General features: G+C 47.7%; 1 protein-coding gene and 1 long non-coding RNA gene across 7 annotated transcripts in view; one reads left to right on the plus strand and one right to left on the minus strand.

The window, feature by feature from the left end:
• TOM1L2 (target of myb1 like 2 membrane trafficking protein) overlaps positions 1-9,438 on the plus strand; it is a 67,209-nt gene extending 57,771 nt beyond the window's left edge. For all 5 annotated transcript variants that reach the window (XM_048867683.2, XM_048867684.2, XM_048867685.2 and 2 more), the window contains 2 exons: positions 1,302-1,338; positions 3,477-9,438. In XM_048867683.2, coding sequence (XP_048723640.1) covers positions 1,302-1,338; positions 3,477-3,625 — 186 coding nt within the window. In that variant the 3' untranslated portion in view covers positions 3,626-9,438. The remainder of the gene's footprint in view (positions 1-1,301; positions 1,339-3,476) is intronic.
• LOC125644159 (uncharacterized) lies at positions 634-15,598 on the minus strand. 2 transcript variants are annotated; one of them, XR_007358914.2, is made up of 4 exons: positions 12,314-15,597; positions 3,945-4,064; positions 3,534-3,654; positions 634-1,504 (listed from the first exon to the last, which is right to left on the minus strand). It is a non-coding gene; the product is annotated as an uncharacterized LOC125644159 (long non-coding RNA). The 2 variants fall into 2 exon arrangements; XR_007358915.2 differs by lacking the exon at positions 634-1,504 and adding an exon at positions 1,527-1,624 and having other exon boundaries at positions 12,314-15,598.
• Positions 15,599-16,402: the final 804 nt, after the last annotated feature.

Below are 16,402 nucleotides of genomic sequence, written 5' to 3' on the forward strand. Positions count from 1 at the left end.
AAGTTCCTTACAGTTAAACAGTAAATCTTACCTGTCTCCGTTTAAACTGGTGTGAAGAAGGGGGAGTTTCTCTGCTGATTTTTACTTTTCCCTATTTTGACAAATGCTTAGTTCAGCCTCCTGTTCCCCAGTTCAAGGGAGCCCAAAGTACGTGACTAGGCCTTGTCACGGAATACTTCAAGGAAGTAACATCAGTACGGCTCAGTTGTTGGACACGGTAGAGCAAGCTATAGCATTATACACTAAGCCCTGGCTATGTGCTCATTAAAAAAAACTTCTGTACAATAGAATGATGTTTACACCTTACATGATGCTTAATCTTCAAAGTGTTAATCTTCCCAAAACCCTGGTAAGGCAGGTGGTATTCCCGTTTTACAGATGGGGAAAGTGAGGCAGAGAAGTTACTCCTCACTTCCAAAGGAGACTAGATTTTGGGGGGTTTAAAATACTTGACAGTGTCATTTTTTTTCATGTGGTAATTATTTGAAAATTATGCCACCTAAGTTGGGATTTATTACAGTTTCCTTATTTAATAATTGTGAATTCTCAAATCCTGGTGAAACACATGCTAGATGTCTGAAGGTAAAAATGTACTAAAATTGTGGCATGTTAACCTTTGCTACTTCTCCTGGACAACACACTAGCTTCCTATCACTTTATTTCAGCCTACCCATCTTATTCTTGTCTACATTCATGGCATCACCTGCTTTACAATCAGCTTTATTTTTTTTCTTCTCAATCATGAATTCTGAATCCAAAATGAACCATCCATTTTATTCAGGAAAAATACAGTCACTAAACATTTCATTGGGGGTTTCTATATCATTTGATTAAGCTTTTAAATAAGATGCACTATTAACGAAAGCCACAGCCATAATGTCCTAAAGGAATTGTAAAGAGATGAGGTGGCATCTCCTTTAGCTATTCAGTTTTGTATCAGGTTATGACTTCTCTTGATAAGAAAAGGTCTGCTGTCTTGGAACTGGAGAAGATGGAGATTACCTGACTGTCACTCAGGTCTAATGGGGAGTGCACTGATAATGGATGTCGCCAATAATCAATAGCACCATCATTTGGACTATTTCTCTTGTTCTGCAACACAGAGAAATACTGGGTCGTTCGTCTGCCTCCTGTCATGAGCACGATGTGACTCATCTAGGTCATCTTGCTCAAATAGTAACTGTGGTTAAGCAAAGGGGCAGAGGCAGTGAATGGTATGGGTTACTTGTAAACATGCTTAGGCTGAAACTGAAAGAGAAGTGAAGTACGTGTTCATACTTGTTTCTTTGTTCCAACTGCAGAAAGGAGAAGAACTGGAAGAAGGCGTGACAAGTGAAGGTAAGCAGAGAAGTCCCTGGCTTTCAGAGCTGTCTCAGTCCAGTGCCTTAGAGTAGAATATCCATATTGCTCTCTTCTGATACAGTCACCCAGCAGAGATCCTCTTCCGATCCACCAAACTCTTGGTAGCTGATGCTCCATAGTGTATCCTTCTGGAGCATCTTCACTGAAATGGGAAGTGGTGGAGAATTTCAGGAGGGATCTTCAAAAAACCCACTTGTTTGTGCTGGTTACCCTGGTAGGGTTCTGTGCTTCACTTCATCTTCACTGTATTTGTGTAGTGCCTCTGTAGCAACATACGAGCCAGTGAACTCTCTAAGCACTTAGAAATGATTGTCCTCTGTTTATTTCAGGATGGGATGTTTCTATTCCCAGTCTCCAGGACTCTTTTCTCTCGCCCACCCTGCCTCCTGGTGGAAGAAACTGAGTTTTCTCTTCCTTTTCATCTCACCACTTTCCCCTTTTAGTTCCAATCTCCCTTCTGCTGACCTAGCTGCCATGTGGCACTTCCCTGGCAGATGGGCGTAACCTTGTATATTTATCCTTCCTGCCTCTAGCAGGAGTGATCAGGCACCTTGAGCAGCTTTTATTAGTTACTTTTAGAAAAACACATTAATCAAGAGCTGTGTTAACATCCCAAGTGAGCATCTTAAAATGAGCTGTTTAAAAGGGTTAAATCATGAACACAGAAAGCTCCTATTTTAGCCTCATTAACAGAAAAAATAATTCTGCAAAAGCAGCCGCGCTGGCTTCGAGGAGCAGGAGAAGGCAGGCAGACAGACAGCAGACAAGAGAGCTATCTTTTAATTTAAAAAAAAACAAAAACCAACGCAGTAGCCATATCCTAGCAGTAAGACATGTTGGGGCATATTCTATTGGCTCTGTGTGGGTAGATGCCATGCTTTCAGGGTGTTAATCCTGATGTAAACAGTGCATCTGATTTCTGAACTTTAACGAGACACCACAGTTAACGTATAGGTTGAGGGGTCAACGAAACATGCCCCGGCATGTCATAGAGCTGTAACGAGCTATGCATTATATAGTGCTCAGAAAAAAACAAGCCCAAGAAAATGCGCTCCAAGTTTCAACTCTTTTTTTCCCCCTCGCTGTGATTTTTCACTTTCCCTGGACATGCCCCACTTGTACTGTGTGTTCCCAGACTTTGTTCCTGCCCAACATGCCCATACGTGTTGCTCAGAAACCAATCCTGGCACATAGTGTGCCTATGCGCTTTGCTTAGTATGAGTGTGAGAGAGAGCAAAGCTCACTTAAGGGATTCCAAACACCATGAGAATGGTGCGGGAACCTAGAAAATATTGAAAGGTATGACTCAGATACCATCCATTGGAGTGTGGGGAATGGTCATTTCCTCCTCCTTTCCCCACCCACCAGAATAGCACTTGATGGTATTTCTCCCTATGTTCGGGATCGCACCCTTGACTGGCATTTGAGTGTTGATCCACTCGGCTGACTAAACTGTATTACTGTGATGCTTCTTTCTTAGGCCCTCTGTACCCTCGTGAGGAAGTCATATTTGTGCATGTGGCTTGTGTCTATGAACGGTTGGCCCAAGGGATTGACAGTGGGGACAGAGCATGGGTTCTCAACCTAGGACTCGTAACCCCATATTGACAGCATTCCCCCTCCCATGTAGCAAGGTGGGAGGAGGTCGTTCCAAAGTGGCAAAAATTGAGACCCACTGGTAGAGAGCCTTTCACTTTTGTCAGCGGTTCAAATCTATCCCAGGTTGGATTTGACCGTAAGTTATTACCGTCAGATAGCTGTACCGGGGGCCTTGTGTGAAATGAGTTTGGGTCTCTGTGCTAGGTCTGGTAGTGAATTCTCTGGTGTGGATACCTGTGCTCTGGGAACTGGACTAGCTGCTCACCTTGTTGGCAAGCTCAGCAAAGGGGTAAGAGGTTTTGATGGCCCATGGAGACAACTCTTATCCCTTGCGGGGTCACGGATGGAACACACTGGGGCAGGGGGCAGCATGAGGAAGCTTTCAGTGATACTGCATATGCTCCGCCGGTCCTGTGCACGCCCAGAGAACAGTCAACGCACTGTTAGATTCGTGCAGAGGACGATCCCTGGTTCGACCCTAACTCTGATTCTTCTCAATGTTTTTTGCGTTGCAGAGTTCGACAAATTTTTAGAAGAACGAGCCAAAGCTGCCGAGACACTCCCAAATTTACCTTCTCCTCCGCTGGAGGCCCCCACTCCTCCTACGAATCCTTCAGGCAGGAAGAAGCAGGAACGCTCAGAGGATGCCCTCTTCGCACTGTAAAGATCGCTCTTGGCTACCTTCTCCGTGCTCTGCAGAAGAATGTCTCTGTACAGCCACATTGTCCTTTCACAGTTCTTGGCTAACCATGACCCCCTTGCCATCCTGGTTTCATCAACTGCTTCTCTTGCTTATCTCTAAAACACTCTCTCCCCCCCCCACCCCCCAGCTGACTTTTGTATTAAAGGCCAGCTCTGCTCCTACCAGACCACAGTTCTCCAGCACTAGCTTAACCTTCCCCCACCCCCATTCCCATCCAAGCTGCATAAGAGCAGCTCTTAATGCCGAAAACTCCTTTAAAAACGCATGAGTATTTCTTTACCTTGTTGATCTGAAAGTGTAGTGAGAGCGGCCTTGCCTTTGATTTACATAGGGACCATCCCCTTCTGCGGGTAGGTGCTTCCGAATAGGCTGGTCTGAGTGTCAATCTGCATGTAATTGCCTGAAATGGAATGGAGATGTATTTTAATTTTAGATACAGATGTCAAGGTATCCGCTTCTAATAGGTTTAGACAGCAAAGAACAACAGCTTTTCCCTTTCAACATGTACTTCACAAGTTAAAATTCTCCTCCTCCCCTCCCCCCATCCCCTAGTACCACATGGCAGTTGCTGTTCTCTACTCTGTGGTGCTTCCAGTGTGTAGTCTCATGGGATTTTTTTTCTCTGAGTTGACCTAAGCTTGCTCTGATTTGAAAGCAATTTGTTAGTTTTGTCCAGCAGTGCCGTGAATAGGAGAATGCTGGGATAAATGGCTATTGTAACACTAGAGATCATATGAAGTATTTCACTCACTGAGGGAGCTTTTCCCCTATAGTGTTTTGTCTAGAATGTGTGCCTTTTTAAACCGGTTACATTTCTCCCTAGCTTGAGAATACTTCTCCAGTCATTAGCTCTGATGCTAAGCAGGCTCTGCCTTCATCTCCTCAACTGTTTGAATGACATCCATGAGAATGGATGGGACTGAAAAACGTAATGGGTGAGACTGGCCACACTGGAGGGGCATGTTTGCTGAATGTCCCTGGTATGCCCTCTAGCACTGGAGGGGTAAAAACAGAAATGTTGTTAAGAGGTAGGTCATCAGAAAAAGGGGCCAGAGCTGTGATTGCTTGTAGGAGACTTCCTAGGCAAATGGATACGGGGGGAAAGATTTTAACCGGCACTTAGGCTGTGGAGATGCAGCTCTTTATTTTCCTGCTGGAAGGTTTGGGCTCAAACACTGGCTGGCTGCGGTCGTATTGTATGTCATGTGAAATAGATGTGGAGTGCCCTTTGCAGTCTCTGCCTCCTTACAACCACCTAGTGCTAAGAGGCGAGTGCCCCCACCCCTTTTGCCTGTATGCTTGGATTCTGTTCCCTTTGCTTGTCAGAGGAATAAACTAACAATGCTGTCCTCCTGAAGCACTGGCAGCCCAGGGACCGGCATTTCCAGTATAGTCCTAAGCTGCTCTCCCTCACGCCCGCCCCCTCTCTCATACCCTGGACAGATTCCCGGGTAGCAAGCCAGTGGAGCAAGATGGAACAATAGAGGTGAGAGTCCATACACTTCACAGCCGAGGTAACAGAAGTGCTGTTTCTAGAACGCTGTTTCTCCCAACTCACTAGTCGTCGTTCCTGAGGGCATGAGAATTTTTAGGCGGTGAACTGCTTCATTTTGATTCCGCATGGCATGACTTCCCTGCGTACTGCTATGTGAGCACCACTTTCACCAGCTTTAGACCAATAAAACTTCTCTCCCCTGTGCCAGCTCCCTGAACGTTTATCTGAATTGGTTTTCTTCTGGTCAGTCTCCATTAGCCTGCATGTGTAGGGTACTTCAGGGTTTGGCTAGGCCGTGATATAGCGTGGTCCGTCCCCTAATGGCCCACTGCAGCGTGTTAGTCTTAGAGAGACAACCCCGAAGCAGAATTGTCCATGTTGACTCTAAACAAATGTAGCTTGCCACTAGGGGCAGACCTCGGGACCTTAGAGCATCAGTTATAGAGGGGAGGGGGAAGTGCCATCTCAGCCTGCGTTTGTTAGGATCTCTGAAACAGGCCAGCTGGGGACGGGGCTGTTCAACAGTGAGTCTTGGAAGAGGAGCAAAGCAGGAAGTTGCAAGAGAATTGTTGCGGGGGGCGGGTGAGGGGATTGAGAGCGGGGTTGTCAGTGATGGCAGCTGAAGGAATGTGACTTGTAAGTCTTGTTGGATAGAAGGCCAGGCAACATGTGATTGGTGAATAGGCTGCCGAGAAGGACTATACCAGCTTGCTCGAAGACTTTGGGGGAGTGTGCGGTATGATCTCCAGTCATCCAAACATGCGTGGTTTCCTGCCCTTTCATTCTCCAGCTGCCGCCTCGGCCCTCCCTTGCCCCAGGCAGCCCTCTCTTCCACTCCCCCTTTTTCTCTCTGCCCCTCTCCTTCCATTGCTTCACTCACCCTTGGTTCATTCCTCTTCGTTTAGGGGCTGAGATTGTCCTTCCAAACCCCTGCACTGGTCTAATGTTCCTTCCCTGCTTGGATGTGCCTGTTCTCAGCCAGCCCTGTGCTGTGGAGAATGTACTGCCTGCCTGCGAGTGGATTCAAAGCTGGTGCCAGGACATGGAGATGGCTTGATTGAAGCAGGGGGAATGAAACCACCCTTTGCCTCTTCTCTGCCACCCCACCCCCAGCTTAAATTCTGTGGCCTGGGGGCAGCTGTGAGGGCTAGATGTGCTGTGCTCAGGTAGAAATCTGGGTCTTATACAGAACTTGAGTTACCTGAGGAGGGGAGGACCAATGGGATGGGATCACTGTGGGGCTTGGAGACAAGCTTGGCATCATGTGATATTGCCATTGGAGATCTCCTGTGGAGTCCTCTTCCCCTAGAGAAAGACAGGTAATCTGCCTGTAGTTGTCCCTGACCTGCAGGGAAAGAAGGGGTTAAACCCCCTCTCCTCTCTACCATGCATAAACTAGAGTTGCTTCCTGGGAAAGAGACTGGTCCCTTGGGCAAGATCTTGTAGAGCTGCTACTTGGCTGACTGCAGTCTCTGATAGGGGAAAAAATAAAATGGAACGAAACCAGTGAGGCTGAGTGGAAATATGCTGCTGGTTGCTGATTTTCAAAGGGTCTCTGAGCTGTGCTTCTAACCTTACGAACCTCAGTCTCTGTGCATTCCCCTTTACCATCTGGTATGATCAGGGAGGCAGACATGACATTGGTTTCAAAGGGTAGCAGGTATTGTAAGCGAACGTCCGTTAGCTAATGGAGCGGGCTAGACATTAGCTAGGAAAACACCCCACCTTGGGAGAAATGAGCGCACATGCTAGAGGAGATTGCGGCTAGTGAGTTCCGTTAACTTGTCGTCCTGCTCAGTCTTGCTTCTGGTCGGACCTTTGATAGATTATTTATTTAAGAACCACCAGTTCCCTTGTGCACATTCACCCCCCACCCCCTAAGGAGCCCTGCTATCCAGGCAGGTCAGATCTGGAGCCTAAAACACTGGGGCCCAGCTCAGCGTGCTGAGCACTCATGAGGGCTGTAGAAGTCAAAAGGAGCTGCGAGAGCCCAGAACGTTAGCCCGTGGCCTCCGCTGTAAACGTCGGAGCTACTGCTGGAGTTTTCTACTGTCCTGCAACAGGATCTCCCATCTTCTCCGCTCTGTTCCTTATGATTTGCAAGAATGGGAGCAGTTGAATCACTTTGAGGAAAGGAATGGCTTGTTCCATTTGTCCTTGGAAGATGGTTACCTCAATTACTCTTCCACCCCTTTATTGTAACTGCTTCCTCTACACGAGTGAGGAGAGAACTGAGACAGCTCTGGTATTCGTGGGTGAAGGGGAAGGATGTGTCAGAGGAGAGCAACATGGCTCAGCAGAAAGCCTTTCTCATCGTGCTTAAATATCACCGCTACATACTCAGTGACACTAAATTAACGTTGGGATCCGCTGCAAGTTCTAATGATACTTTATTCTAGGTTCTAGTATTTATTTTGTCAAGATATGCTTTCCAATGTGTTTAACATCTTCTGTCAACTTCTTGTGTGCTGGGATGTAAAAAATGAATTTTCTATTGAAATATACCTCTTTTGGGTTTTGGTTTTAAATGTTGTGTGTAGATTTCAGGTGCATCTTGGCGAGTGTAATAGATAACAATGTGCTGTACAGACTTTTGGGATATTTAACACGTATGCAAGGTTCAAGGGAGAAAAAGAGCTCATAAAAACTTAGCGTGGCCTCTCTTAAAGGGCAGAGCATATGTATGCTAAGTGGTCCGAGTTGGACCATCATGTAGCCTCCAATGTCCCTTTCTCCTGCCAACTTTACTAACCCTGTCCCCCAAATTACATTGACCAAATCAGCTCGGGTACCAGCATTTCAGGTTTGTTTTTACACTTCCAGGCAGAGGGAGATTTTAAGGAATGAAACTAGCTGTTTCCACCTTAAATGGAGGCCTTTACCCAGCCAGACCCAGTGAAGAGACTTGGTTTCCTCCAGTGGTGTAGCCGTAGATCTATACTGGGGCTTCCAAATGCCCAGAGGGAGTTAATTACCCAACTTCGCTTGGATTTTAATGGGAGTTGTGCACCTCCTCGACTCCTTTGAAAGCCCCAGACAATGTGACCTGTATCTGCTGCTTCCCATTCGCTACTCTTCCGTTTCCATCAGTTAGGATGGTACATATGGTGGTGGAAGATGGGAGCAGATTTGCTCTCATACCATTTTCTGTCCTTTTTTTTTTTTTTTTTTTTGGCCTTGTAAATTCTCGGGCCTCCTGTGTTGCTGGGATGTGCTGTGGGGCAGGGTGACGCTGGTTGGCTCCGTCCCTGGGCTGAGCTGATCGAGCTTGGTCTGTATTTGTGTACCTCCTCAGTACCAACCCCAAGGCTTGAGGAGGCTGCCCTGGGGGGAAAAACAAAACTCAGGACAGTTTTTTTTCATGGAAATAATGAAGAAGCAATTGGTGGGTAAATCATATTCTACTTGCAGGTAACCCTTCAACTGCCATAGGCATCCTGTTGGCATCTTCCCACTGCCTTTGTCTGACTGGCCCAGTAGAAGAACGCTGGCAGAAAACCCCTTCCTGCATGCATTTATGAGCACTCCGGTGCTGCTACCATCCACTTAATAACCCTCTCCTGTCCCTTTCTAACTGACCCCTGTAGAATCAGTTTGCCCCCGTGTTCACCATTCACAACTTCCCACACATAGCGGGTTGTCCAGATCACAACATGCCCTTTGATATGGGACTTAAAAACCTTTCCACTCTCATCCCTGCCTCACACAAGCAGCTGCAGCAATTGCCCTATCCATCTGGGCTAAGTGCAAGGCTCCGTTTGACTGCGAGCTGGCTTTGGTCCCAACTGGTGATTTACCCACCCATTGCTCCCTCCTTCTGTCTCCACCTAGTCAGTGGCAAGCATATGCCAAATGCACCCCTCCTCCCCCGCTCTTTGTTTTTATAAGTGTGAGTTCTTCCTCATTCTGTAATGTTGTTATGAGCTACCATTAACACTACAAATGTAACCTGTGTAATAGCATCTCTCTGTATATTAAAGCTGTAGGCTTTCCAGATAAAAGTGGATAATATTTATTTACTGAAGATATTGGGTATTTTTTTGTTTGGGGGAGGGGGTAGGGAAAGGGGACTTAACTGTTTAAAAATATTGACTATGTAAAAACAGAAGAAACACACACTAAATGTGTTGCTGTCTTTCTGTAGAAAGCCAGTGCGTTTATGTAAGGATGATCCAAGTGTATTAATCTACTACCATCAATTAACTTACAGAAATCATCTCTCTAGTTTGGCTCTTGCATGTGCAATACTCCAATAAAAGCACTACTAGTGTGAACTGCACCGTGATGGCTTTGAGTCTGTCTTAGATACACCTGGTGTCTTGCTTTCCTTGCCTCCTGCTTTTCCTAACCAGACCGCTGATACATTTATTTTTGTCCATAGCTACCTTGAGTTGCTCATCAGCCCACCAAGACTCAACATATTTCCAGTGTTCCTTTCACATGATGCTCGTTATACAAAGCTGTCTTTCAGGTATCTTGAGCACTAAGTCTCAGCCTTGACCCACTTTTAAAATTGTCCACTGGTGGGAGATGTTCTCTGCCTTTGTGTTGAGGTGGATCTAGTTCCTGTGGGGTGGTGTTGGATTGACAACCTGGAAACCAAAGGTCCCTGTCCACAGAACTGGTATAATATGGACGACAGCAATGCAGGCTTCTCCTCGCTGCCCAGCCCCAACCCTGACCTATAGGAGAGCATGAGTAGAATGGAGATTGAAATCCACACATCCTTGGCATCTGAAACTGACTGCAAATTGGTGCCGGTTGTGTTGGTGACGCCTGTCCACCTAGTTCCAAACAACACACTCATTTCATAGGGACCACTGAATGGTCCTCAGATGATCACTCATTGACAATCTGATTTGGTGACCTAGTAGCAAGAGGGCATTATTAATCCCTCATCCATCTGGTTCCTTTTGGGTGCCGTGGATTCTAGGTAGACCCCTTCTTATAATGAGTCTTCTACCTTGGCACCCCAGAACTCACAATGCAAATGCTATCAGACACCTATTCTGGGCACTTCCCCTGCTGGCTGTGCAGGATCAGTAAACTGCTGAAAAAGCTGGCTCCCTAGAGCTGCATCCACTTGTCCCCTCCTGTGGTGGTTGACAGCATACTCGGCACAGGAGTAAATGGAAGAGTAATTACTTTGCTAGTGTAGCACTAGAAATGCCATGAAATACGTTTTCCAAATGCAAACAGGCAGGGAAAGAGAGTGTGCTGTCTAGTTCCCAAGAGGAAAGTAAAAATAGGAGTGAGTAGTTTAAAAACCACCTGTTTAAAATTGTTTTTAAAAAAAGTATAGCAGTTGCTAACTTGACCTGTTCTGAGAATTAAGCATTTCCCCTCATAATAGCTGCAGGTTGGCTTTCAAAGCAGCTGAATTAAAGTGAAACAGGCAAACTTTGAGATACCGCAAATAAAGCTGAAGTGAAGGTCAGGGCTGATTTTTAACCCACATCCTCCACTAGTTAGATCAAGAGTAGGTGAGTGGTGCTAATAACTGACGCCTTTGACAGTAAGCTTGTCCCTACTAAAGAACTGAAATTTCAATGGTTGTTTCAAACTCCTCCATTCTACTGCCAGAAAGGTGTTTAGAGATGATGTGCCCTACACAGCCAATCCACAGTTGGTCCCATCACCTTTCCAAACATTGCACTGGTTTGTTTACTGTTAGTCAGATCATGTGCCTGACTCTTTGTGTGTCAAACGCTCTGGCAGGAGGTGTAGTGTCCAGCTCTATTCAGGACAAAGGGGCACAGCTACTGTTGGCCTGACAGAGCAGAAATGGCATGAAAGGCACGAAGTTGTAAATTCCCCAAACAACAAATGTTGGACTTGCGGTAGCGCGTTTTAGAATGCAAAACAAACGTCAGCAGGACGCTATGCCTGGGTGGAGAATACAGCCCTGTAGGAAGTACAGGGGTCTAACAGGCCTTCGTTCTGAAGACCTGGGTTCGAATCCCTATGTGTATTACAGATGGCCATGAGGGGTGCCATCCTATCCCCATCTGACTGCCTGGCAAAGTCAAGCATGCTTGATAGTCACTGCTCAGGAGAGGCCCACAGTGGGATGCATGGTGGGAGGGAGGAGGGAGTTGGGAGTACCCATGGCGACTGAGTCAGTTTGCACTACATATTTTGATTGTGTACATTCTCCTGTAAAAGAAAAGGCACCAAGGCTGTTCTAACAAGGGATACTGTAGATCAGGACTGAGGTGCATTAGCAAAGCCCTCTAGGGAGTTCAGGCCTGCAGCATAGGGATGCTGTATATTGAGGAGCTGTATGGGGGCCCAGAACAGGAATAGCAGGGTCTGCTCCAGGCCAGAAGAGTACCCAGAAGTTACCTACTACAGGACAGGCCCAACAAAGAAAACAACAGAATGCCACTAGCCATCACCTTCAGCCCCCAACTAAAACCTCTCCAACGCATCATCAAGGATCTACAACCTATCCTGAAGGACGACCCATCACTCATACAGATCTTGGGAGACAGGCCAGTCCTTGCTTACAGACCGCCCCCCAACCTGAAGCAAACACTCACCAGCAACCACACAACAAAAACACTAACCCAGGAACCTATCCTTGCAACAAATTCCGTTGCCAACTGTCCACGTATCTATTCAGGGGACACCATCATAGGGCCTAATCGCATCAGCCACACTATCAGAGGCTTGTTCACCTGCACATCTGCCAATGTGATATATGCCATCATGTGCCAGCAGTACCCTTCTGCCATGTACGTTGGTCAAACTGGACAGTGTCTATGTAAAAGAATAAATGGACACAAATCAGACATCAAGAATTATAACATTCAAAAACCAGTCGGAGAACACGTCAATCTCTCTGGTCACTCAATTACAGACCTAAAAGTGGCAATTCTTCAACAAAAAAACTTCAAAAAACAGACTCCAAGAAGAGACTGCTGAATTGGAATTAATTTGCAAACTGGACACCATTAACTTAGGCTTGAATAAAGCCTGGGAGTGGATGGGTCATTACACAAAGTAAAACTATTTCCCCATGTTTATTCCCCCACCCCCACCCCCGCTGTTCCTCAGACGTTCTTGTCAACTGCTGGAAATGGCCCACCTCGATTATCACGACAAAAGGTTGGTGTTGTTTTTTCTCTCCTGCTGGTAATAGCTCACCTTACCTGATCGCTCTGGTTACAGTGTGTATGGTGTGACACCCATTGTTTCATGTTCTCTGTGTATATAAAATCTCCCCCCTGTATTTTCCACGGCATGCATCCCATGAAGTGAGCTGTAGCTCACGAAAGCTCGTGCTCAAATAAATTGGTCAGTCCCTACGGTGCCACAAGTCCTCCTGTTCTACATAGCGTCTCATACCGCGCTCAGCCCTGCAGCATCTGAGCGCCTTTGGGTTGTGCATTAAGCCGCGGGACTGACATCTGGCCCCTGGTGTTTGCTCTCACATCCTGCCCCCCCAGTGCCTGGCTTGGGGGGGGGGGGGGGTCAGCCCTTGATGCCCCTCAAAGTGGCTTCTCTAACCCTGTCAGAGCAAGCGCAGGCCTGACCAGCTGGGCCCTGGGCTGGCTTGTTTCCCCAGCCAGCCCACTCAGGAACAGGGAGGGTGACCCTGAGCCACGTGCTGCACCCGCTGCTCCAGCCCCCGGGGGATTGGCATGATGTAATCGCAGCCCGACCGGAGCTGTGAGGCAAAATCACCCCACTCGGGCCGGGCTCGCCCATTGGCTGCTTCCCACTGGTGCTACAGGCGGGGTTTCCCTGCTTCTCAACCAAACTATAGCTGGGGAGTCCCACCCCTGCTTGTAGCCCATTGGGCGCCTGAAACCTGTCCCCTCCTCGTTTAACCCCTTCTTCTCCGCCTGAGCTGGTAATGTTTTACCCTGGACCCTCACAAAGCTTGTGTGGGTCTAAATAACCATGCAATAGGCCGCATCCGCATTAGAAGGGGCTGAGCCCTGCAAGACTCTGCTTCTGCAGAGCAGGGAGCTTTCTGAGGGGCAGGAAAAAATAAATACTTTTCATTGCAATTCCTCATGGTGGAGAACCACTGTATATTTTGTGTGTGGACCAGTAAATGTTCATGACCATCTTTTTTTAAGGCAGAGAACTCCTGGATCTTATTAACACCACCAGATCTTTCCCCTGTGCTGTGTAAGTCAGAGATCAGCCTGAAAAGCTCTTACCATCCCCCGACATACATTTCAGGAACAGTAAGAGATTCTCTGAAAGAGAGCATAAGAACAGCCATACTGGGTCAGCACAATGGTCCACCTGGCCCAGTGTCCTGTATCCAACAGTGGCCACCGCCAGAGCTTCAGGGGGAGTGTACAGAACAGAGAGTTTGGAGTACTCCATCCCTGTCTTCCCCTCCTGTAGTCAGGCTTAGGGTCACTCCAAGCATGGGGTTGCATTGCTGACTATCTTGGCAAGTACCCATCGATGGACCTTTGCCATAAAGACAGGTTTCAGAGTAACAGCCGTGTTAGTCTGTATTCGCAAAAAGAAAAGGAGTACTTGTGGCTTATGCTCAAATAAATTGGTTAGTCTCTAATGTGCCACAAGTACTCCTTTTCTCTTTGCCATAAACTCATCTAGTTTTGGCCTTCCCAACATCCCATGGCAATGAGTTCCACAGGTTGTGAAGTATGTGGAAAAGTACTTACTTTAGTTTGTATTAAACCTGCTGCTTATTAATTTCCTTGGGTGACAACTGTTTTTTGTATTGTGGGAAAGGATACATAACTTTTTTCCCCACACCATTCATGCTTTTACAGACCTCCATCACGTCTACCGCCCTTCACTGTCTCGTCTAAGCTTACAACCCTCATTTTCTTAGCCTCTCCTCATATGGAAGTGGTTCCATACCCTTGATCATCAGAGAAGTGAAAAGCTATTACGTGATGCTCACTACTGTGCTTTTTGCCCAAGGGGCTGAAGCAGAGGAATTAGTGTGGTCTAGACTTTAGAGCAGAGAGGTGAATTGGAACTCCTGGGTTCTATTCTCATCTCTGCCACGGACCTTTGGTAAATCCTCTAACCGCTCTGTGCTTCAGAGTCAAGCCTCTGCTGAAAGGTGCTGTAGAAATAAAGGGTATTCAGTGAGCTACATCCATTTCAGTGAGCTACATCCATTCTTTGGCAGGAGTACATCATGTATTGCTTGTGTTTAAAACATGGAACTAACTGAAAGATACTGTCTGGATTGGAGACAGGCCCACACCTGCAAGTTTCTATCTCTGCGCATTAATATCATTAGTTTACCGCTAGCTTTAGACAGTATTCGAGGGCTAGGAGCACCAGCCTGGCTGCTCATTACCAACAGGGAGTGAGTGTGCATGGAGGGATGCGAGCTAGTTACCCGTCTTTCAGAGGCAGGTGGCTGTTCTTGGACACTTTTCACTGAATGACTGATGGTTTGTTTCATAACTGGGAACAATGGCCCTGCCTGAAAGATACTTCTGAATTCCTTTGCCATGGTTTTGGGTGAAAGCATCTGTTATGTACAGGAAGGTCAGCCTGATTATGTGAGCCATATCCAATAGCAGCAATGAGGTAAGTCACAGAATAGTAAACACTACCTGATTTCATTCCAGTCATTGAAATAGGCAGAGACTTGTGACACGTGCCTATGAAAAACCTTTCCAGTTCTGCCACCCCCAGACCTTCCTGCAAGGCATGGTGTGAATGCCTAGAGCCCTGCACAGATACAAAATGTGTATCCGCATCCAATCTGCAACCAAGATGTGCAGGTATCTGTGGATTTGCAGGGCTCTAGATATAAAATTTGGATCTGGATCGATCTGCAAACATAGTCCACAGGCATCTGCAGATATAAAGCGGACATCAGTAGATTGGCAGGGCTCTCTGTCACCGACCTGATATAATCTTATTAGATGATTACACCAGGATAACCACACCTCAGAAACACAGACCTGGGCCTGTTCAGGAGAGTTCTGCTTTCCCTGTTCACCACCACCTCTTGCTTCAGAACAACTCTCCTTCCCACGGGTTCTCGCTGGTAGGTGTATCTGAGCGTTAACTTCTGCAGAGTCTCTCAGACAAGCTTTGCGGAGGCTAATTGTGCTGTCTTCCTGGGCCGTTGCCTCCATGAATTCAGACTCCCCTTCGTGATAACACCAGGTATTTCTTTGAGATTGGGGGCCAGCTAGGTGGCACTGTCCCTAATCCTCCTCTTCCAGGCATTTGGAGTCCTGCAGCTCCTCTTTATCCTCCTTGTTAAGCCTGCTAGCTGTCTGTGAGCGGGGAGTTGTACCAGCAAATCATGCTGCAGAGCTGTGCAAAAACCCTAGAGTTAGGTTGCCACCCTGCAATCGATCTCTCTTAGGAGAGGGCTGCACATGGCAAAAATAAATAGTCCCTAGAAGGCAGGCATGCCTGGGGAAGGCTTTACTTTCTTCTGGGTCTCTTTCCTCGCAGCAGTTCTATCGAAACCAGACATAAACTTTCTCGAGGGTGAGACGGAAAAGGACAAGCCCTTGCTACAGACTCAACAGTGGGATCATTTCTTCTCCCCAAACGCCAGGCCTCCCGAATGCTGCGCCCCCCGGTGTGTGTTCTCCCTGGTCTGTGGCAGACAGAAGGGGGGTAGCAATTCCAGCGTGGTTTTTTTTCTCTAGTAAAAGGCTCCTGCAGCGTACGCGAGGCAGCCTGTGGCTGCCCCCAGCTCACCCCCCGGGGCTGTTTGCTGTGGAAAACGGTGGGTGGGACGGACAGAATAGACCGGGATAGGGAAGCTGCCTGCAGAAGCAGAGGGGGCTGCCTGGAATCGTATATCCCCGACGTAGCCTTGCACCTCGGCTCGCTACGACCGGCAGGGGACCGCCGCTTGCATCTTTTCCCCCTTTCGGAGCCTCTGCGCTGCAGTCACAGAGATTAGACAAGAATCAGCCGCGCGGCGCGGTTTTTTACTGGCAATGCAGCCACACTGCAATGTATATCGGGGGAAGAGTAATTTTACCCCGGTTAAAAGAAAGAAACGCAGCGCCATCCCCCCAGGCCATGAAATTCCAGGCGTGCTGGGTCCTGCGCCCCGCTCCCACTGCCGCTCCCCCAGACGGGGCGCCCCCGCTGGTCGCCCCGCGGACGCTGCTCGGTGCATGGGGGAGCGCCGCTGCTCTCCCTCCGGCGGGACACACGTCCCGCGCTCCATTGCACGCGGCCGCCAGAAACCCCGCAGCAGCCCTGCCCCTTGCATCCAAAATCCAAACCCCAATCCCGCCGCTGCAATGGGC

The sequence above is a fragment of the Caretta caretta genome, chromosome 10 (genome assembly GCF_965140235.1).
Source record: "Caretta caretta isolate rCarCar2 chromosome 10, rCarCar1.hap1, whole genome shotgun sequence".
Lineage (NCBI taxonomy): Eukaryota > Metazoa > Chordata > Testudines > Cheloniidae > Caretta > Caretta caretta.